The sequence below is a fragment of the Coregonus clupeaformis genome, chromosome 30, assembly GCF_020615455.1.
Source record: "Coregonus clupeaformis isolate EN_2021a chromosome 30, ASM2061545v1, whole genome shotgun sequence".
Classification (NCBI taxonomy): Eukaryota; Metazoa; Chordata; class Actinopteri; order Salmoniformes; family Salmonidae; genus Coregonus; species Coregonus clupeaformis.
Window position 1 is genome coordinate 15876878 of NC_059221.1, and position 20746 is coordinate 15897623.

General features: G+C 43.4%; 2 protein-coding genes and 1 pseudogene across 2 annotated transcripts; 2 read left to right on the top strand and 1 right to left on the bottom strand.

Annotated features, from left to right (window-relative positions):
* Positions 1–353: 353 nt before the first annotated feature.
* On the top strand, positions 354–6921 carry LOC121545786 (V-type proton ATPase subunit S1). Its single transcript, XM_041856615.2, has 10 exons — positions 354–518; positions 785–911; positions 1881–1955; positions 2538–2731; positions 2839–2876; positions 3029–3114; positions 4929–5173; positions 5409–5462; positions 5956–6187; positions 6335–6921. The coding sequence occupies exons 1-10, from the start codon at positions 394–396 to the stop codon at positions 6548–6550; spliced, it is 1392 nt and encodes a 463-aa protein (XP_041712549.2). The 5' UTR covers positions 354–393; the 3' UTR covers positions 6551–6921.
* A 1611-nt stretch (positions 6922–8532) lies between these two features.
* On the top strand, positions 8533–15625 carry LOC121546739 (protein pitchfork). Its single transcript, XM_041857975.2, has 7 exons — positions 8533–8615; positions 8730–8802; positions 8904–9040; positions 9267–9365; positions 9582–9715; positions 15278–15395; positions 15503–15625. The coding sequence occupies exons 2-7, from the start codon at positions 8784–8786 to the stop codon at positions 15569–15571; spliced, it is 576 nt and encodes a 191-aa protein (XP_041713909.2). The 5' UTR covers positions 8533–8615; positions 8730–8783; the 3' UTR covers positions 15572–15625.
* Positions 15626–17502: 1877 nt separating this feature from the next.
* Positions 17503–20671, bottom strand: LOC121545293 (annotated as a pseudogene).
* Positions 20672–20746: the final 75 nt, after the last annotated feature.

Here is a 20746-nt window from a genome sequence, read left to right on the forward strand (position 1 = left end):
AATTGATACAATCACAGGCCTATACGTCTGCTACGAATCAAATAAACTAACCATAACCTAATTAGATTATATAATGTCACAGATATTTATCTAATTTAATTAGATTAAATATAGAATATTGTGGTGCTAAATAAATTGCAACAATCAGGCTTTATTGGGCTGTTTTTTTCTTTGCATATTGCAACTTGTGACAATGCTTGGCCCCAAAAACGGTTAACATTGAATTGCGTTATTATTTCCCATCCCTGTAAATAGTTTATAAAAGCTCAATGTGCCCTTTGTAAAAATATTGGTCTGGGCAGGCTGCGTGAGCAGGAAGTGTTCCATTGACTCACATGACAGTCAGCTGATTTACCCCACGTGACTTGGACTTTACGGAAAAGAAAACCCATCATGGCAGGATCCGAGTCGTCAAGTAAAATGCGTACTATCATGGCCTTTATTGCTCTTTTATTTGCCCTATTATCTTCTGGACATTGTAGCAGTCAAGTACCACTTGTAATGTGGTCCAGTGAAGGGTAAATATGTATTATTAGTTTGAAAGCGATGGGATTTTAGCTAGCATGCTAAACTAGCCATTCCAGCTCAATCGCTATCTAGCCTTGTAGCTATACTCACTTTTATAAGACGTTTAACGTTATCAGGGTAAATGTATTTATCCTTTCTAATAAAATTGGGTCTTAGGTATTGCTAATCATTGCCATGTTAGTTGTTGATATGTGTCCAACTGTGGTAGATGTCTTGTTATTCTATAAATATAAAACTATTTTGTTCATATTTCCAGGTACACCATGCCACCCGTGGTATCTCCATCTGCTGGTCACATACTATCTAATGTCCAGCTGATGTCCTACCTAAACTCTGCTCTGGGGTCTGCCCCACACAACGTGCTGCTCTTCCTACAGGACAAGGTCAGGCCTGAGATAAATCATAATTGTATTCAGTTGTACCATGTAAAATTGTCTACTACTTGGCAAATACTATTTGAAGCTGGATCACATAGTATGCAATGCCAGTTATAGACTGTAATGTCAAAGCTGAATAGCCTACTGTACTCCTGCTTTAGGGAGCAGTAGTGCAGAGCTAGGACAGCTACAGTACAGTGTGCTTTTTCACTGTAATAAGTTACGTTTTTAAAGTCACGTGCACAAGTGCAGTGAAATGCCTTTCTTGCAAGCTCTAACCCCAACAATGCAGTAATCAATAACAATATAATACTAAACATAACATAAGGTACAACAAAAACACACGATAAATAAAAATAAGAAGAACATGAGAAAGTAAGTAAGCTATATACAGGGTCAGTCAATTGCAGTACCATATTAACAATGTGCAGGGATACTGGAGTGATAGAGGTAGACACTAGTGTATAAACCCTTATGTTATACTAGGGAAATTGTTTCCATAGCTAGGGCTGTCTGTGAGGACTTTTGAAGAGTTCACAGTTAGCCATTGTTCACAGTTAGCCATTGTTATGTAAATGCCAGCGGAAAAGTACCAGTGGCCTGTCTTTGGCCCCAAGTGAGAGCAGGTCCGCCGGAGCCATGGCCCAGTGAGACACTGGTGCCGCCCACGTAGATGGAAACGGACAAGTCTGAGCCTTTTGGGTAAAACACTGGGGTGAATCCTGTATGGAAATGCAATTAAGCCTTGTGATGCCCTGGCCTGGTGTTTCTCACTCTGGTGTGACAATGCGCCACAGTCCCACTTCCCCTTTACTACTTCCCATTCTCAGACCGACCCGTTTTAGATATGTAGTAATAATGAGACTATGTTAAAGGGTTTTAGCTTTTTATATTGTACTGTTTTTAATTAATCTCAAATTCAGAAGCAGATGACACTGATGTTGTTGATATGTGTTATTTTTTTTTTTTACATAGCTGAGCAAAGATGACTTCACAAGGTATGGAGGAGTTTTTGGAAACAAACAAGACAGTGCCTTTCCCAACCTGGAGGTAAGTATTATATCCTTTGAGGTGAGGCTGGGTATTGAGATACTAATATGATCAGGGCCCATATTCATTTACATTTACATTTTAGTCATTTAGCAGACGCTCTTATCCAGAGCGACTTACAGTTAGTGAGTGCATACATTTTCATACTGGCCCCCCGTGGGAAACGAACCCACAACCCTGGCGTTGCAAGCGCCATGCTCTACCAACTGAGCTACACGGGACTATTTATAAAGCGTCTCAGTGGTGATCTATGATCAGTGGTTCTCAAACCTCTACTCTGGGACCCCAAGACGTTTCACCATGTTGTTGTAGCCCTGAACTAGCTCAACTGATTCACCTATTCAAGGGCATGATGATTAGTTAACAAGTTTAATCAGGTGTGGTAGCTTTGGAATAGATCATACATGGAACAGCTGGGGGTCCCTGAGGACAGGTTTGAGAACCACTGTTTTAAATCACAATGAATAAAATTACATGGACAGTGGGGATCTAATCCTACATCAGCACTCCTACTTTGAGGTGCTTTAGAAATTCAGACCCAGATGTAGGTTGATAACTAACTTTGACCTTTCTTTCTCTCAGTCTGCATTGCAGTCTTCCCCTTCACCGTTGGTGCTGCCTGCACTATCATGGCTTGATGCTAGTGCAGTCCCAGGTCTTCTACGGGAGAAGCTGGGTGTCTCCCCACTCAGCGTAGACTCAGACACACTGGAGCATCTCCGACTCAATGCATCAGACAACACTCTACTGCTTATCAACCTGCCCTATCCTACTGGGTAATACGGTCCATTGTTTTGGAAAAATACTATTTGATTGATTGGTTCACAATCGTACAGTAACTTAAGCATGTATTGTATATTCATGCACTTTGTTTGTGTTCCAGTGCTTACCCGTCCTGTAAGGAAGTCCTGCGTAGCAATGGTAAGTTGAAGTTTTGGCCATTTATTGTTCTTGTCCAGATCGTGTTGTTATTTTATGTATTGGTATTTATGTATTCAATAACTACTTATTTCTGTGACTCAAACAATGTGTCATACAGTATGTCTGAGTGATGCATTTTCCTCTCTTCCTAGATGAGGTCATTGGTAAGGTTCTGAGCATCATGAAAGCCCAGGGTGTTCCCTACACTGCTATTTACACTGGACTCAAGCCCTCACGAGTAAGTCACTTTAAAATAATCAAACATATGCTTCTTATCTACATGATGTACAGTGAGGGAAAAAAGTATTTGATCCCCTGCTGATTTTGTACGTTTGCCCACTGACAAAGACATGATCAGTCTATAATTTTAATGGTAGGTTTATTTGAACAGTGAGAGACAGAATAACAACAAAAAAATCCAGAAAAACACATGTCAAAAATGTTATAAATTGATTTGCATTTTAATGAGAGAAATAAGTATTTGACCCCTCTGCAAAACATGACTTAGTACTTGGTGCCAAAACCCTTGTTGGCAATCACAGAGGTCAGACGTTTCATGTAGTTGGCCACCAGGTTTGCACACATCTCAGGAGGGATTTTGTCCCACTCCTCTTTGCAGATCTTCTCCAAGTCATTAAGGTTTCGAGGCTGACGTTTGGCAACTCGAACCTTCAGCTCCCTCCACAGATTTTCTATGGGATTAAGGTCTGGAGACTGGCTAGGCCACTCCAGGACCTTAATGTGCTTCTTCTTGAGCCACTCCTTTGTTGCCTTGGCCGTGTGTTTTGGGTCATTGTCATGCTGGAATACCCATTCACGACCCATTTTCAATGTCCTGGCTGAGGGAAGGAGGTTCTTACCCAAGATTTGACGGTACATGGCCCTGTCCATCATCCCTTTGATGCGGTGAAGTTGTCCTGTCCCCTTAGCAGAAAAATACCCCCAAAGCATAATGTTTCCACCTCCATGTTTGACGGTGGGGATGGTGTTCTTGGGGTCATAGGCAGCATTCCTCCTCCTCCAAACACGGCGAGTTGAGTTGATGCCAAAGAGCTCCATTTTGGTCTCATCTGACCACAACACTTTCACCCAGTTCTCCTCTGAATCATTCAGATGTTCATTGGCAAACTTAAGACGGGCATGTATATGTGCTTTCTTGAGCAGGGGGACCTTGCGGGCGCTGCAGGATTTCAGTCCTTCACGGCATAGTGTGTTACCAATTGTTTTCTTGGTGACTATGGTCCCAGCTGCCTTGAGATCATTGACAAGATCCTCCCGTGTAGTTCTGGGCGGATTCCTCACCGTTCTCATGATCATTGCAACTTCACGAGGTGAGATCTTACATGGAGCCCCAGGCCGAGGGAGATTGACAGTTACTTTGTGTTTCTTCCATTTGCGAATAATCGCACCAACTGTTGTCACCTTCTCACCAAGCTGCTTGGTGATGGTCTTGTAGCCCATTCCAGCCTTGTGTAGGTCTACAATCTTGTCCCTGACATCCTTGGAGAGCTCTTTGGTCTTGGCCATGGTGGAGAGTTTGTAATCTGATTGATTGATTGCTTCTGTGGACAGGTGTCTTTTATACAGGTAACAAGCTGAGATTAGGAGCACTCCCTTTAAGAGTGTGCTCCTAATCTCAGCTCGTTACCTGTATAAAAGACACCTGGGAGGCAGAAATCTTTCTCATTGAAAGGGGGTCAAATACTTATTTCCCTCATTAAAATGCAAATCAATTTATAACATTTTTGACATGCGTTTTTCTGGATTTTTCTGTTGTTATTCTGTCTCTCACTGTTCAAATAAACCTACCATTTAAAATTATAGACTGATCATTTCTTTGTCAGTGGGCAAACGTACAAAATCAGCAGGGGATCAAATACTTTTTTCCCTCACTGTATCAGCACGTTTTCAGCATTGTAGTTTCTACTGTCCCCTCACCTGATTTAAAATAAAGTGACGTGGTGTTATTTTGTTATGTTCTACTCACCTTATCAATAAAGTTGTAGTTTTATTGATTTATTATTGTGTTCTACTCACCTTCTTGATCCCTAGGTGATTGAGGAGAAATCCATGGTTGGCCAGTCTTCTATAGGCCGGTCCTTGCTGCAGACGGTTGTCAATGAGGTCAAACCTCCTTTGACGTTTAACACTACTAATGGCCCTTGCATCATGCTCTGGGCCCAGAATCTCAACGTCAGCTTTAATAACCTGGAATGGATTGACCTTGGTCCATTGACCTTTGCTCCAGGTGGCTCTGTGAGCACGGCTGGGTCCTTCTGTAATGGAACAAACTCAAAGTGAGCCTGATACTCTTTTTACTATGACATGACACTTTTTATTATGTACTACATAGTATAGTCCCACTGTTGATTAGTGTCTTATGGTACAAGTGTTACATCTCTTAGCACTATCAAATTACCCAATTGTGTGTTGACTTAATAAATTGGGATTTGTTTATTGGTGACATTATTACTATTATGCAATACAATAATGGCGGATTTTTTGAATCCAACGTGTGCTTGTCTTTCTCAGGCTTGTCCTTGATTATGGAAGTTCTGTTCCAACGTACAACCCCTTCCGTCTCATGTAAGTATTATAATGTAGTTTTATCATGATAATACGCAAAACAAGTATTATAAAAGATTACGCTAACAAAGTGCAGAGCGTCAGTTCCTATGAAAATACACCACCTTGCTCCTGCATGTATCTATCTGCTCAATGTATAAACAATTAATTCCTGTACATTCTCACTCCTATATTAAGCGTGAGGTTACACACATTTAGATGTGTCTTGTTATATATTATAAACTGGGTGGTTCGAGCCCTGAAAGCTGATTGGCTGAAATAATTTATTTGTACTGCTCTAATTGCATTGGTAACCAGTTTATAATAGCAATAAGGCACCTCAGGGGTTTGTGGTATATATATACCACGGCTAAGGGCTGTATCCATGCACGACGTGATGCAGAGTGCCTGGATACAGCCCTTAGCCGTGGTATATTGGCAATATACCACAAACCCCCAAGGTGCCTTATTGCTTAATTAAAGCATGACACTCACCAAGTCTCATCTTCTCCAGCTTCTCCATGAGCCAGCGGCGCTACCCTGTATCTGCACGAAACTGGTTCACCCTGGACACAGTGGAACTGCTATTCAATGCCGATACAGCCATCTACAATGGCAGCCGGGGCATCTATGCCCCCGCAGAGTACTCTTTCCACTGCCAGAATGTCAACAACTTCCGTAATGCACTGCTTGTGCCCCGCACTCAGAATGCTACCCAGTGGAGGATCCTCTTCACCGACTTCCAGGTACTGATGCATGAATGTCAGAAAAGAAAGAGCCTTTCAATAAGCAGTGTTCTAGAGGGTTCTTTGAACAAAAAGTGTTCAGTCTCTACTCTCTAATTCATTGTTACTAATTTCGCTTATGTCTGTTTCCCCTCATTCCCCATCTAGATCCAAGGCTTCAGTATACTGAACAGAACAACAGATTTCTCCTATGCCAGTGACTGTGCTGGCTTCTTCACACCAGGGATCTGGATGGGCCTGATCACCTCTCTGCTGATGCTGCTAATCCTCACCTACGGCCTGCACATGATCATGCAGCTACGCTCCATGGACCGCTTTGACGACCCTAAAGGCCCCTCAATCTCCGTGCCTCAGTCGGAGTAATGAAGACAAGAGAACGCCCCCGAGCTTGGTCCCAGATCTGTTTGTGCTGTCTTTCCTTACCCCTATGGTAATTATCGTGTGACGTTGACCATGTGACAATGTGAGTTGGCAAGACAATACAAACAGATCTGGAACCAGGCAAACCCCTTCACTCCCCTAACTTATGTTCCATCCACTTTGATTTGCTCATGAGTTGTTCAATATATTATGTTGTTATTTGCTTACTTGCTTTAGCCACCTCCACCCCTGTTCTCTGATTGTCAGCATTGAGCATTCCCATCCTCTTAGCCTTTATCAAATCACATTTTATTTGTCACATGCTTCGTAAACAACAGGTGTAGACTAACAGTGAAATGCTTTCTTATGGGCCCTTCCCAACAATGCAACAGTAGCGGCACCTTATGTGATGAGTCAAAACAGTTAGTTCAAAAAGGGTCAATGCACATAGTCCGGGTAGCTGTTGGTTAACAATTTAACAAACCATTTACAGTCTTATGGCTTGCGGGTAGAAGCTGTTCAGGGTCCTGTTGGTTCCAGACTTGGTACATCGGTACCGCTTGCCGTGCGGTAGCAGAGAGAACAGTCTATGACTTGGTGGCTGGAGTTTGACAATTTCTTGGGCCTTTCCCTGACACAGCCTGTGTTCCTCTGACACCATCCATGTGTTTCTATGTCGGTGTTACCCTTTTGTCTTGCAAGGTGGTACATTCCATAGCCTCTCTCCTAATCTGGACTTGCCCAAAGGAAACTGCATGATGTACTGTCAATACTCCCCTTTTGCCTTGATACCTTCTCGGATCACGCATGTGCCAATGAGTCAATGAGTGCCAATTAAGGGGTATTGTTTATACAAGTAATACCGATGATCGTCAGAGATAAGCTTTTGTTGCCAATTTAATGAATGTGATTGTAGCATGTTGGGGGACTGATTTATTTGTATTTCGCTTGCCTTGTTTGTAAGTTTCTCAGCTGTGTAATTTAAAGACTAATAATAATAATGAAAGAATTGCATGAATATATGAAGGTGAATGTATGTGTGCAGACTTATGCTATTGACAATGCCTACCCTAAATATTGCTGTTGGAAATGCCAGTGGGATGACTTTGAGATCACAGAATGCTGTGCAAATTATGTTTTGTATCACTTCCAAAAAGAACGTTCTGCTCAACAATGCTGGCCTGTTTTTTATTTTATTATTGACATCTGTAAAGTTATGCTGAAATTACATGAAATGTCAACTATCAGGGACCTTCATGCCCCTACACATACAGTACCAAATGTATGCTCAAATCCAATGCTTTGCCATCATGAAGCGACTAATGTAATTTATTAAAAAGAAAAAAATGGCCTCTTAAACACTATCCTTTAAGGCCCAGTGGAGTCAATAACGTTTTTCCTGTATTTTATGTATATATCCAATATGAGGTTGGAATAATACTGAAATAATACATGCCCTTTTAGTGTAAGTGCTGTTTAAAAAGACTGCCTGAAATTTCAGCCTGTTTTGGTGGGATGTAGTTTTGGCCTGTCTGATGTCATTAGTTAATGACCAATAAAGAGAAAAAGAGAGTTCCAAACCTCTCTGCCAATAGCAGCTAGTTTTCAGTTTCCCCTCCCAAATCAGAACATCCAATTCTTGCTTGAGAAATTACTCTTTGCTAAGAAGATATATTTTTATTCTTTTTGACTTAATTGTTACCTTAACATGATTTCATATTGAGATAAAAACGGCTGCATTGGTAGTTTAAAATGTCCCACAACCTTGGCTTAAACAGGTGTAACCGTTTTTTTTATTTGTCTGGTCACACTGTCCAAACATTGCCTCCAAAGAACATATTTTTTATTGTAATTATCATCATGAATATTGCATTACGGTCACATTATTAAATTGCAAAAGTAAATTAAACAAGTTCATTCTCATTCGTTGAAAGTGGAGAACAGAGTAGCCAATCATGTCAACCTGAAGTTTCCAGCCAAATACTTGCATAATTTACACGCATCCATCATGTCAAAAATAACCTCAGTTTTGACTTTTCATAGCAGGTTAGGAGAATTTACGCAGCAGGTTAGTAGAAGGTTAAGAAAAGGGTTACCCCCCTAATTTTTTAAAAATAATAATATATATATATACCTTTCACGTTAATTTGACAAAAGCTGGATCGTTTCTATACCCATCCAGCCACCTGGTTACCATCGTTACCGGGTAAGAAGGTAAACAAAAGGAAGAGGGAACATGGCGGCGCGGGATGCAGGTGAGATTATTAGCAACCACCCATTCCGATTTTTTTATGTGTCGCAGTTTTTATCTATTAGCGTCAATAAAAAATTTCCAATCTTGTCTTTGAATGTAAAGCTTCCCTGCGGAGCGTTGCGTTTGGCAGCTGCCAGGAACGAAAGTTGTTTCCGACCCACTGTGCACCTAACTGGCTGGGCAATAAACTGTCACTGGAGGGAGCCCCACACCGTGGCCCCGGCTGCTATGATAATCATGTGAGTTTTTCCAAGTAGCCTACTGTTATGTTCTTTCAACGACCTTCTATCCATACACTTCATAAAGATCTGTTATCCTGTTGATCTCAAATAAACCAATTCGGTTGTTTTCCGCATTGTAATAAATAGTGCATTGCAGAAGCTACTCAAACAGCCAGTTCAAATAATATTAGGATCTCCTTACCTTCTCCGGTGAGGTTTTCCATGTTGGTCATTGTTCCAACAGGTTGGCACCATTCTGTATGATGTACAGAAGAGACCTGAGAGTAAGAAAGGATACACTCTTGCTGCAAGGACTTCTGCACGGTTTCTGCCCTTTGCTCAGGTATGATGTTAAAGCCTTATGAGAATATGCATGATTTATGTTGATAGCAACCTGTTTTGAAAAAACCTAAACATTTATCTAATGAAGTGAGAAATTAGTCAACCTATTGGCATGACATTGAAAGCAATTTTAAATATATATATATGTAAAGCTTACTTCTGTTTTTAGGTCTCTGAATATCCTTCTCTCATTAAATGTTTTCCTCCAACCACCCAGACAATCACTCCTTCCCCTCAGAGGTATCAGCAGGACAGAACCTGGTCTAAAGTGTACCCTCCTGGCAGAATCCCCTTCAGCTCCACCACACAGAGGTTCAGGACCAACCCTGTTACAGCTGACTCCAACCCAGGGTGAGTGAATGCTACTGGAGTGGCACCCTTTCCAAACTGTCCATAATAGGAAAACACTGATTATCTATTGCAGGGGTATTCAACTCTTACCCTACTAGGCCCGGAGCCTGCTGCTTTTCTGTTCTATCTGATAATTAATTGCACCCACCTGGTGTCCCAGGTCTAAATCAAATCAAATGAAATGGTATTTGTCACATGCGCCGAATACAACCGGTGTAGACCTTACAGTGAAATACTTACTTACAAGCCCTTAACCAACAATAGTTTTAAGAAAGAATACCCCCAAAAATAAATAGATAAAAGTAACAAATAATTAAAGAGCAGCAGAAAAATAACAATAGTAAAATAACAATAGCGAGGCTATATACAGGGGGTACCGGCACAGAGTCAATGTGCGGGGGCACCGGTTAGTCGAGGTAATTTAGGTAATATGTACACTACCAGTCAAAAGTTTGGACACACCAACTCATTCATAGGTTTTTCTTTATTTTTACAATAAACAGGTGTGCCTTCTTAAAAGTTAATTTGTGGAATTGATTTCCTTCTTAATGCATTTGAGCCAATCAGAAGATAGCCCTATTTGGTAAAAGACCAAGTCCATATTATTGGCAAGAACAGCTCAAATAAGCAAAGACAAACGACAGTCCATCATTACTTTAAGACATGAAGGTCAGTCAATACGGAACATTTCAAGAACTTTGAAAGTTTCTTCAAGTGCAGTTGCAAAAACCATCAAGCGCTATGATGAAACTGGCTCTCATGAGGACCGCCACAGGAAAGGAAGACCCAGAGTTAACTCGGCTGCAGAGAATAAGTTCATTAGAGTTACCAGCCTCAGAAATTGCAGCCCAAATAAACAGACACATCTCAACATCAACTGTTCAGAGGGGACTGTGTGAATCAGGCCTTCATGGTCGAATTGCTGCAAAGAAACCACTACTAGCCCCCCGTGTAGCTCAGTTGGTAGAGCATGGCGCTTGCAACGCCAGGGTTGTGGGTTCGATTCACACGGGGGGCCAGTATGAAAATGTATGCACTCACTAACTGTAAGTCGCTCTGGATAAGAGCGTCTGCTAAATGACTAAAATGTTAAGGACACCAATAAGAAGAAGAGACCTGCTTGGGCCAAGAAACACGAGCAGTGGACATTAGACCGGTGGAAATGTGTCCTTTGGTCTGGAGTCCAAATTGGAAATGTTTGGTTCAAACCGCGTGTGTGGGTGAACAGGATATCTCCATATGTGTATTTCCCACCGTAAAGCATAGAGGTGTTATGGTGTGGGGGTGCTTTGCTGGTGACACTCTGTGATTTATTTAGAATTCAAGGCACACTTAACCAGCATGGCTACCACAGCATTCTGCAGCGGTACGCCATCCCATCTGGTTTGGGCTTAGTGGGACTATCATTTGTTTTTCAACAGGACAATGGCCCAACGCACCTCCAGGATGTGTAAGGGCTATTTTACCAAGAAGGAGAGTGATGGAGTGCTGCATCAGATGACCTGGCCTCCACAATCCCCCGACCTCAACCTAATTGAGATGGTTTGGGATGAGTCGGACGGCAGAGTGAAGGAAAAGCAGCCAACAAGTGCTCAGCATATGTGGGAACTCCTTCAAGACTGTTGGAAAAGCATTCCAGGTGAAGCTGGTTGAGAGAATGCCAAGAGTGTGCAAAGCTGTCATCAAGGCAAAGGGTGGTTTTTGGTTACTACATGATTCCAATTTGCTTACCGCCCCAATAGATCGACAGACGATGCAATCGCCATCACACTGCACACTGCCCTATCCCATCTGGACAAGAGGAATATCTATGTAAGACTGCTGTTCATTGACTGTAGCTCAGCATTCAACACCATAGTACCCTCCAAGCTCATCATCAAGCTCGAGGCCCTGGGTCTCAACCCCGCCCTGTGCAATTGGGTCCTGGACTTCCTGACGCTGATCCTCAACACTGGGGCCCCACAAGGGTCCATGCTCAGCCCCCTCCTGTACTCCCTGTTCACCCATGACTGCGTGGCCAAGCACGCCTCCAACTCAATCATCATCAATCGACGGGACAGCAGTGGAGAAGGTGGAAAGCTTCAAGTTCCTTGGCGTACACATCACCGACAAACTGAAATGGTCCACCCACGCAGACAGTGTGGTGAAGAAGGCGCAACAGAGCCTCTTCAACCTCAGGAGGCTGAAGAAATTCGGCTTGGCACCTAAAACCCTCACAAACCTTTACAGATGCACAATTGAGAGCATCCTGTCGGGCTGTATCACCACCTGGTATGGCTACTGCACCGCCCGCAACCGCAGGGCTCTCCAGAGGGTGGTGCGGTCTGCCGAACGCATTATCGGGGGCAAACTACCCGCCCTCCAAGACACATACAGCACCCGATGTCACAGGAAGGCCAAAAAGATCATCAATGACATCAACCACCCGAGCCACTGCCTGTTCACCCCGCTATCATCCAGAAGGCGAGGTCAGTACAGGTGCATCAAAGCTGGGACCGAGAGAATGAAAAACAGCTTCTATCTCAAGGCCATCAGACTGTTTAATAGCCATCACTAGCACATTAGAGGCTGCTGCTGCCTATTGAAATCACTGGCCAGAAATGGAACACTAGTCACTTTAATAATGTTTACAGTCACTTTAATAATGTTTACAGTCACTTTAATAATGTTTACATATCGTGCACTACTCATCTCATATGTATATACTGTATTCTATTCTATAATATTCTACCGTATCTTAGTCCATGCTGCTCTGTCATTGCTTATCCATATATGTATATTTTCTTAAATTCCATTCCTTACTAGTTTTGTGTGTATTAGGTATATGTTGTGAAATTGTTAGATATTAATTGTTAGATATTACTGCACTGTCGGAGCTAGAAGCACAAGCATTTCGCTACACCCGCTATAACATCTGCTAAACACGTGTATGTGACAAATAAAATTAGATTTTATGTGTTATTTCATAGTTTTGATGTCTTCACTATTATTCTACAATGTAAAAAATAGTAAAAATAAAGAAAAACCCTTGAATGAGTAGGTGTGTCCAAACTTTTGACTGGTACTGTACATGTAGGTAGAGTTATTAAAGTGACTATGCATAGATAAAACAAAGAGTAGCAGGAGCGTAAAGGGGGTGGGGGGGCAATGCAAATAGTCTGGGTAGCCATTTTATTAGATGTTCAGGAGTCTTATGGCTTGGGGGTAGAAGCTGTTTAGAAGCCTCCTGGACCTAGACTTGGTGCTCCGGTACCGCTTGCCATGCGGTAGCAGAGAGAACAGTCTATGACTAGGGTGGTTGGAGTCTTTGACGATTTGTAGGGCCTTCCTCTGACACCGCCTGGTATAGAGGTCCTGGATGGCAGGAAACTTGGCCCCAGTGATGTACTGGGCCGTACGCACTACCCTCTGTAGTGCCTTGCGGTCGGAGGCCGAGCAGTTGCCATTCCAGGCAGTGATGCAACCAGTCAGGATGCTCTCGATGGTGCAGCTGTAGAACCTTTTGAGTATCTGAGACCCTGATTAGAGGGGAACAATGAAAAAAAGTTGAGGTGGAGGGATATTGTATCAATGTTTACATTTACATTTACGTCATTTAGCAGACGCTCTTATCCAGAGCGACTTACAAATTGGTGCATTCACCTTATAGCCAGTTGGATAACCACTTTACAATATGTTTTTATTTTTTATTTTATTTATTTATTTTTTCTTTGGGGTGGGGTAAGGGGGGGTAGAAGGATTACTTTATCCTATCCCAGGTATTCCTTAAAGAGGTGGGGTTTCAAGTGTCTCCGGAAGGTGGTGAGTGTCCTGGCATCGTGAGGGAGCTTGTTCCACCATTGGAGTGCCAGAGCAGCGAACAGTTTTGACTGGGCTGAGCGGGAACTGTGCTTCCGCAGAGGTAGGGGGGCCAGCAGGCCAGAGGTGGATGAACGCAATGCCCTCGTTTGGGTGTAGGGACTGATCAGAGCCTGAAGGTACGGAGGTGCTGTTCCCCTCACAGCTCCGTAGGCAAGCACCATGGTCTTGTAGCAGATGCGAGCTTCAACTGGAAGCCAGTGGAGTATGCGGAGGAGCGGGGTGACGTGAGAGAACTTGGGAAGGTTGAACACCAGACGGGCTGCGGCATTCTGGATGAGTTGTAGGGGTTTAATGGCACAGGCAGGGAGCCCAGCCAACAGCGAGTTGCAGTAATCCAGACTGGAGATGACAAGTGCCTGGATTAGGACCTGTGCCGCTTCCTGTGTAAGGCAGGGTCGTACTCTCCTAATGTTGTAGAGCATGAACCTACAGGATCGGGTCACCGCCTTGATGTTAGCGGAGAACAACAGGGTCACGCCAAGGCTCTTCGCACTCTGGGAGGAGGACACAACGGAGTTGTCAACCGTGATGGCGAGATCATGGAACGGGCAGTCCTTCCCCGGGAGGAAGAGCAGCTCCGTCTTGCCGAGGTTCAGCTTGAGGTGGTGATCCGTCATCCACACTGATATGTCTGCCAGACATGCAGAGATGCGATTCGCCACCTGGTTATCAGAAGGGGGAAAGGAGAAGATTAGTTGTGTGTCGTCTGCGTAGCAATGATAGGAGAGGCCATGTGAGGATATGACAGAGCCAAGTGACTTGGTGTATAGCGAGAATAGGAGAGGGCCTAGAACTGAGCCCTGGGGGACACCAGTGGTGAGAGCACGTGGTGCGGAGACAGATTCTCGCCACGCCACTTGGTAGGAGCGACCGGTCAGGTAGGACGCAATCCAAGAGTGAGCCGCACCGGAGATTCCCAACTCGGAGAGGGTGGAGAGGAGGATCTGATGGTTCACAGTATCAAAGGCAGCAGACAGGTCTAGAAGGACAAGAACAGAGGAGAGAGAGTTAGCTTTAGCAGTGCGGAGAGCCTCCGTGACACAGAGAAGAGCAGTCTCAGTTGAATGACCAGTCTTGAAACCTGACTGGTTTGGATCAAGAAGATCATTCTGAGAGAGATAGCAAGAGAGTTGGCTAAAGACGGCACTCTCAAGAGTTTTGGAGAGAAAAGAAAGAAGGGATACTGGTCTGTAGTTGTTGACATCGGAGGGATCGAGTGTTGGTTTTTTGAGAAGGGGTGCAACTCTCGCTCTCTTGAAGACGGAAGGGACATAGCTAGCGGTCAAGGATGAGTTGATGAGCGAGGTGAGGTAAGGGAGAAGGTCACCGGAGATGGTCTGGAGAAGAGAGGAGGGGATAGGGTCAAGCGGCAGGTTGTTGGGTGGCCGGCCGTCACAAGTCGCAAGATTTCATCTGGAGAGAGAGGGGAGAAAGAAGTCAAAGCATAGGGTAGGGCAGTGTGAGCAGGACCAGCAGTGTCATTTGACTTAACAAACGAGGATCGGATGTCGTCAACCTTCTTTTCAAAATGGTTGACGAAGTCATCCACAGAGAGGGAGGAGGGGGGGGATGGGATTCAGCAGGGAGGAGAAGGTGGCAAAGAGCTTCCTAGGGTTAGAGGCAGATGCTTGGAATTTAGAGTGTATTGCATGTATCAATCTTCAAATAGATTGACTACTAACAGCTGTTTTTATGATGCAGCTCTGGGACATATGCTCATGATACTACTCGAAACCGGAAGGTGTCATGGCCTATGAAATTTGGTTCCCCAGACTGGGGTAGACTGCCCACATTAGAGAGGAAAGCCTTGAGGACAGAGGTGGGTTTATAAGTTTGACTTTGCGTTACTATACAAAGTAATATGGAGATGTAACTGTATACTGGTATTGTCAGCAATAACATCTGTTTAATTTTTGTCTTACATAGCTGCTTTGTGACAAGGAGTTTGCGAAGCAAAGGAGTCGGGTGGCATATCTACAGTTGTTCTACTCCTGACTCTTCTGGAGGTCAATCTGATGTAAGCATAAATAAAGTGCTTTTATTTCTCAATTTTAATTTTGTCTCACTATTGACCAATCTCTCGAGGTATATGAAGTGGGGAGTGAAGTTGCCCAATTTTTGCCCTCATGTACGCTGAACAAAAATATAAATGTAACATGCAACAATTTCAAACATTTTACTGAGTTACAGTTCATATAAGGAAATCAATCAATTAAAAAAAATTCATTAGGCCCTAATCTATGGATTTCACGACTGGGAATACAGATATGCATCTGTTGGTCACAGATACCTTAAAAAAGGTAGGGCCATGGATCAGAAAACCAGTCAGTATCTGGTGTGACCACCATTTGCCTCACGCTGCGCGACACATCTCCTTCGCATGGAGTTGATCAGGCTGTTGATTGTGGCTGTGGAATGTTACCCCACTCCTCTTCAATGGCAGTGCGAAGTTGCTGGATATTGGCGGGAACTGGAACATGCTGTCGTACACGTCGATCCAGAGCATCCCAAACATGCTCAATGGGTGACATGTCTGGTGAGTATGCAGGCCATGGAAGAACTGGGACATTTTCAGCTTCCAGGAATTGTGTACAGATCCTTGCGACATGGAGCTGTGCATCATTCATGCTGAAACATAAGGTGATGGCGGCGGATGAATGGCATGACAATGGGCCTCAGGATCTCGTCACGGTGTTCGTTGTCCGTAGATTATGCCTGCCCATACCATAACCCCACCACCACCACCATGTGGCACTCTGTTCACAACATTGACATCAGCAAACCGCTCGCCCACACAATGCCATACATGCTGTCTGCCATCTGCCCGGGAAGAGCACACTTCTCCAGCGTGCCAGTGGCCATCGAAGTCGGTTACGACGCCGAACTGCAGTCAGGCCAAGACCCTGGTGAAGATGACGAGCACACAGATGAGCTTCCCTGAGACTGTTTCTGACAGTTTGTGCAAAAATTATTGGGTTGTGCAAACACAGTTTCATCAGCTGTCCGGGTGGATGGTGTCAGATGATCCCCCAAGTGAAGAAGCCGGAGGTGGAGGTCCTGGGCTGGCGTGGTTACACGTGGTCTGCGGTTGTGAGGCCGGTTGGATGTACTGCCAAATTCTCTAAAACGACATTGGAGGCAGCTTATGGTAGAGAAATGAACATTCAATTCTCTGGCAACAGCTCTGGTGGACAGTCCTGCAGTCAGCATTCCAATTGCTCGCTCCCTCAAAACTTGAGACATTTGTGGCATTGTGTTGTGACAAAACTGCACATTTTAGAGTGGCCTTTTATTGTCCCCAGCACAAGGTGCACCTGTGTAATGATCATGCTGTTTACTCAGCTTCTTGATATGCCACACCTGTCAGGTGGATGGATTATATTGGCAAAGGAGAAATGTCCACTAATAAGGATGTAAACACATTTGTGCACCAAATTTGAGAGAAATAAGCTTTTTGTGCGTATGGAAAATTTCTGGGTTGTTCTATTTCAGATCATGAAACATGGGACCAACACGTTACATGTTGCATTTATATTTTTGTTCAGTGTATATTTGGGTAAATGAAAGGTTTTCATGTTAAAATACAAATCAAAACATGTTTCCTGCTCATTATTCACAAATGACTTTAATCATCATTTGGAAATGGGTAAAAATAAATAACATCACATTTTAGCAAATGTTCCAACCATTCCACAAATGTGAAAAATATGAATTGCAAAATGTCTGTTTGCTCATTAATGTACTTGTGAAGGATGTCATAATGAGCAGTATTTGCCATGTAGAAAGTTGAGAGGTTGGAGTCCCTGACCCCAGATTTCCACGTGGGTCCACTTCTCAGAGGCACAGAGCTGTTGACTGCTTCTTACGATTCACCCTTCGTTGTGGCTAACAGATTAAGTCCAAATTAGTGCTACGTGTAGTAGCTCTCACTTCTTCCTCCTCACTTTGGGTTTCTTGACCGGCCTCAGGTATGGGTTGTCAATCATGTTTTCTTCACTGACCTTCATCAAGGGAACCACGCCCCCAGGGGGCAGCACAGAATTCTCCTTATCAGCTCCAGGATCATCCTACATTTGATGAAAGGCATAGATGAGAAAAACAAACTTAATTTAAAAAATATGTATTTTTGTAAATTAATAAGTAGCAATCAACACCAGGTACATTTTAATATAGATTTGCTCTTAACAATGAATGGCTTTGTAACACCCTCATTAGGAGGGCCTTGATTTTTCTAATGAAAAGTTATTTCTGTATAGGCCTACCACATTGCACTGCAGATTATAAAGAATCGGGGTTAAATATTTCCCTTGGCCCATGTCCCTGACTCACATTGAGGTTGTTGCCTGGCGTGTTCTCGCTGTCGGTCTGGTCGTCCTGTTCAGAGGAGTCTGTCTCCTCCAGAGTCTGCAGCTCCAGTTCTGAGGGCAGCAAGGCACTGAGGTACGGGATGGAGCTTGGCCGCGCTGCGATCACTGGCAATCACAATCACAAAGGTATCAGTATTATTACATATGTAAACACAGGTATCCAACACTCTCTCGTAGGAAATAAGATCAGCGGGAACAGTAAACTTCTGTTCCATATTAGAAGCATCTTTGTGCAGATTATGCAAAACTGAAGGGACATTTTTTCAAATTCAACAGCATGAATGAGAATCATGCTTGACAACAACAACGAGCACTCGCTCACATAAATAATAATAAGCCATTTAGCAGACGCTTTTATCCAAAGCGACTTACAGTCATGCGTGCATAAATTTTTTGTGTATGGGTGGTCCCGGGGATCGAACCCACTACCTTGGCGTTACAAGCGCCGTGCTCTACCAGCTGAGCTACAGAGGACCACAAGGGAAGGCAGTGACATCATCCTTGAAGAGGCTCTGTGTTTCTCCGGTCTTGGCCATGAAGCATGTGAGTGCTCGCTCTACATCCCTTTTCTGAGAAGCTGCCTTCTCTCGCACCACCTGGTAATCTGACACAGGCCCCCGAAACGTCTGACAGAAAGGAAACTCACTCATTTATTCATCTTAAAAATCTTTTCACTAGACTACTGGAAAAAGTTTAAAAGTGTATAAATACTAAGTCAAGTATGTGTCTGGCTGTGAAAACTGTAAGAAGTGTGGTTGACTCACTGGAGTCTTGATGTAGGTGTGAGGATCGGGGAACTCGGGGAAGTGGCTGGGGATGTGGGAGGGATGAGTGCGTTTCTGTCCAGCGATCAAGGCCTTTGGGATCACAGGAGCATTTGTCACTGCAGCTGAAAAATACACAGATTGTCAGTTAAGCGTCATACCTACTTTCATTCTAGGACCAGTTACCAGCTTGCTCTGTAGTGTTCTTGTGTTTTGTGCTCAGTTCTAGTCTAAATGCCACCCACCTGAGGGTCTACTAACAGTAAAGACTCACAAGCAGTTATAACCATCCTCTGTGATCTCTTGACATACCCTGGCAGAGTGTCGACATTGAATCCTGTGGTGGTACGTGAAACAAATAAGTGAATGAAGGCAAATTAAATTGAGATTTCATATTCAACCTGTATTTCTTTTGCATCTTTCCTTAGGTTAAACTAACCCATTTCAATGAGTGTGACCACAGCGTCAGCGAGGGTGGGTGTGATTCGGGCTGTGTGTTCACAGTATGCCTTGGCACAACGACCTACTTCAGATATGTCTGAAAAAGTACAGGGAATAGACACAGATGAGAGGTCAGCAATACAGACAATTGTGGTGATTTCACTTATAATATAATATAATATAATATGCCATTTAACAGACGCTTTTATCCAAAGCGACTTACAGTCATGTGCGCATACATTTTTACGTATGGGTGGTCCCGGGGATTGAACCCACTACCCTGGCATTACAAACGCCATGCTCTACCAATTGAGCAACAGTTTAATTCAAGCCAGCAAAGGGTTATTAGTTTAATCCCAAACTCAAAACATGTATGAATTACATCAAAACACAATGGTTACATACAGCTCTGGATAATCTCAGTGATTCCACGGCAGCCTTCTCTGCACTCTCAAACCCACACTGTCAGCAGAGAGCTCACCACCACTTGGAGGGTGCGACGCCTTGCAAGCTGGTAGTTCTCTGTCAGGCTGGACGTCGCCTTACCACCCCCTGAACGCTGTAAAACATTGAGATGTCAGTGAGAAAACACTTTCTCTCATGGTTAGCCAACTAGCTACCTACACGTTAACACAGCATTATTGACAACGAAGCCAGTATGCAAATGGAATGACATGATTGTGAACAGCAAGTCAACAACATTCGTTTAAACTTAACTACTGTCAAGTTGCGTCAATTCAAATCTGGTATAGGAACAAAAAGAGGTCAATACACGTCTTCTAAAATAGACTAGTATTTTAATTAATGCAAACACTTGAATGGTAAATATGATGTTCGTATATACGGGCCCACTGAAAAACCACGCAGGGCAGTCAGAGAACTGAGCCATTGTTATAAGTTCTTCTTTAAATACTCTGACAGAGATAGTTCCCGCTCCCTGCTGGGCCTGTCAGAGTAGAGGCTGGGTGTGGTTTAAACTTACCCAACCTATCGATGGCGCACAGGCTGGTCCCAGCCCCTTGGCGCTTCACTGTTGCCAGGCATTAGTTGTTATCTTTACAACTTGTCTCGAGTCAGCAACCTCAGACATAGTTTGTCCTTCTTTGTAGCAGAACACATGTCCTTGAGCAGTTTAACAGAGAGGCAGTGTGTGTGAGTCACAAGCCTGTCTCAGCCTACCCCCTAACGGTTCCTCACATTAATCACAGCTTGTTATGTTAAACAATCTATATCAGTACAGCACAAACCTATTATGTTTAATCATTAATGTATTCTTTCTAAGCTAGGCATCACATCTAGTTATAAGAAAATAGATCCCCACACTACCTAACGTTAAATAGCTAATGGATTTCATTTGATGAGGCAAAACTCTGGAAAAATGTCTAGTGTATTTTAATGTGCTACTTTAATTTGATTTACAATCATTGTAGTTAGCTAATGTTATTTCGACAAGCCAGCCTGATAGCTAACGTTACATATGACAACTTATTTACCCCTACTACGGCACTGAATCCGCCCGCCATCTGCACGGTAGGTTGTTTATTTGTTCCCAAATAGTTATTTAACAAAGTTACATCTTTCTGACAAAAAAATATCTA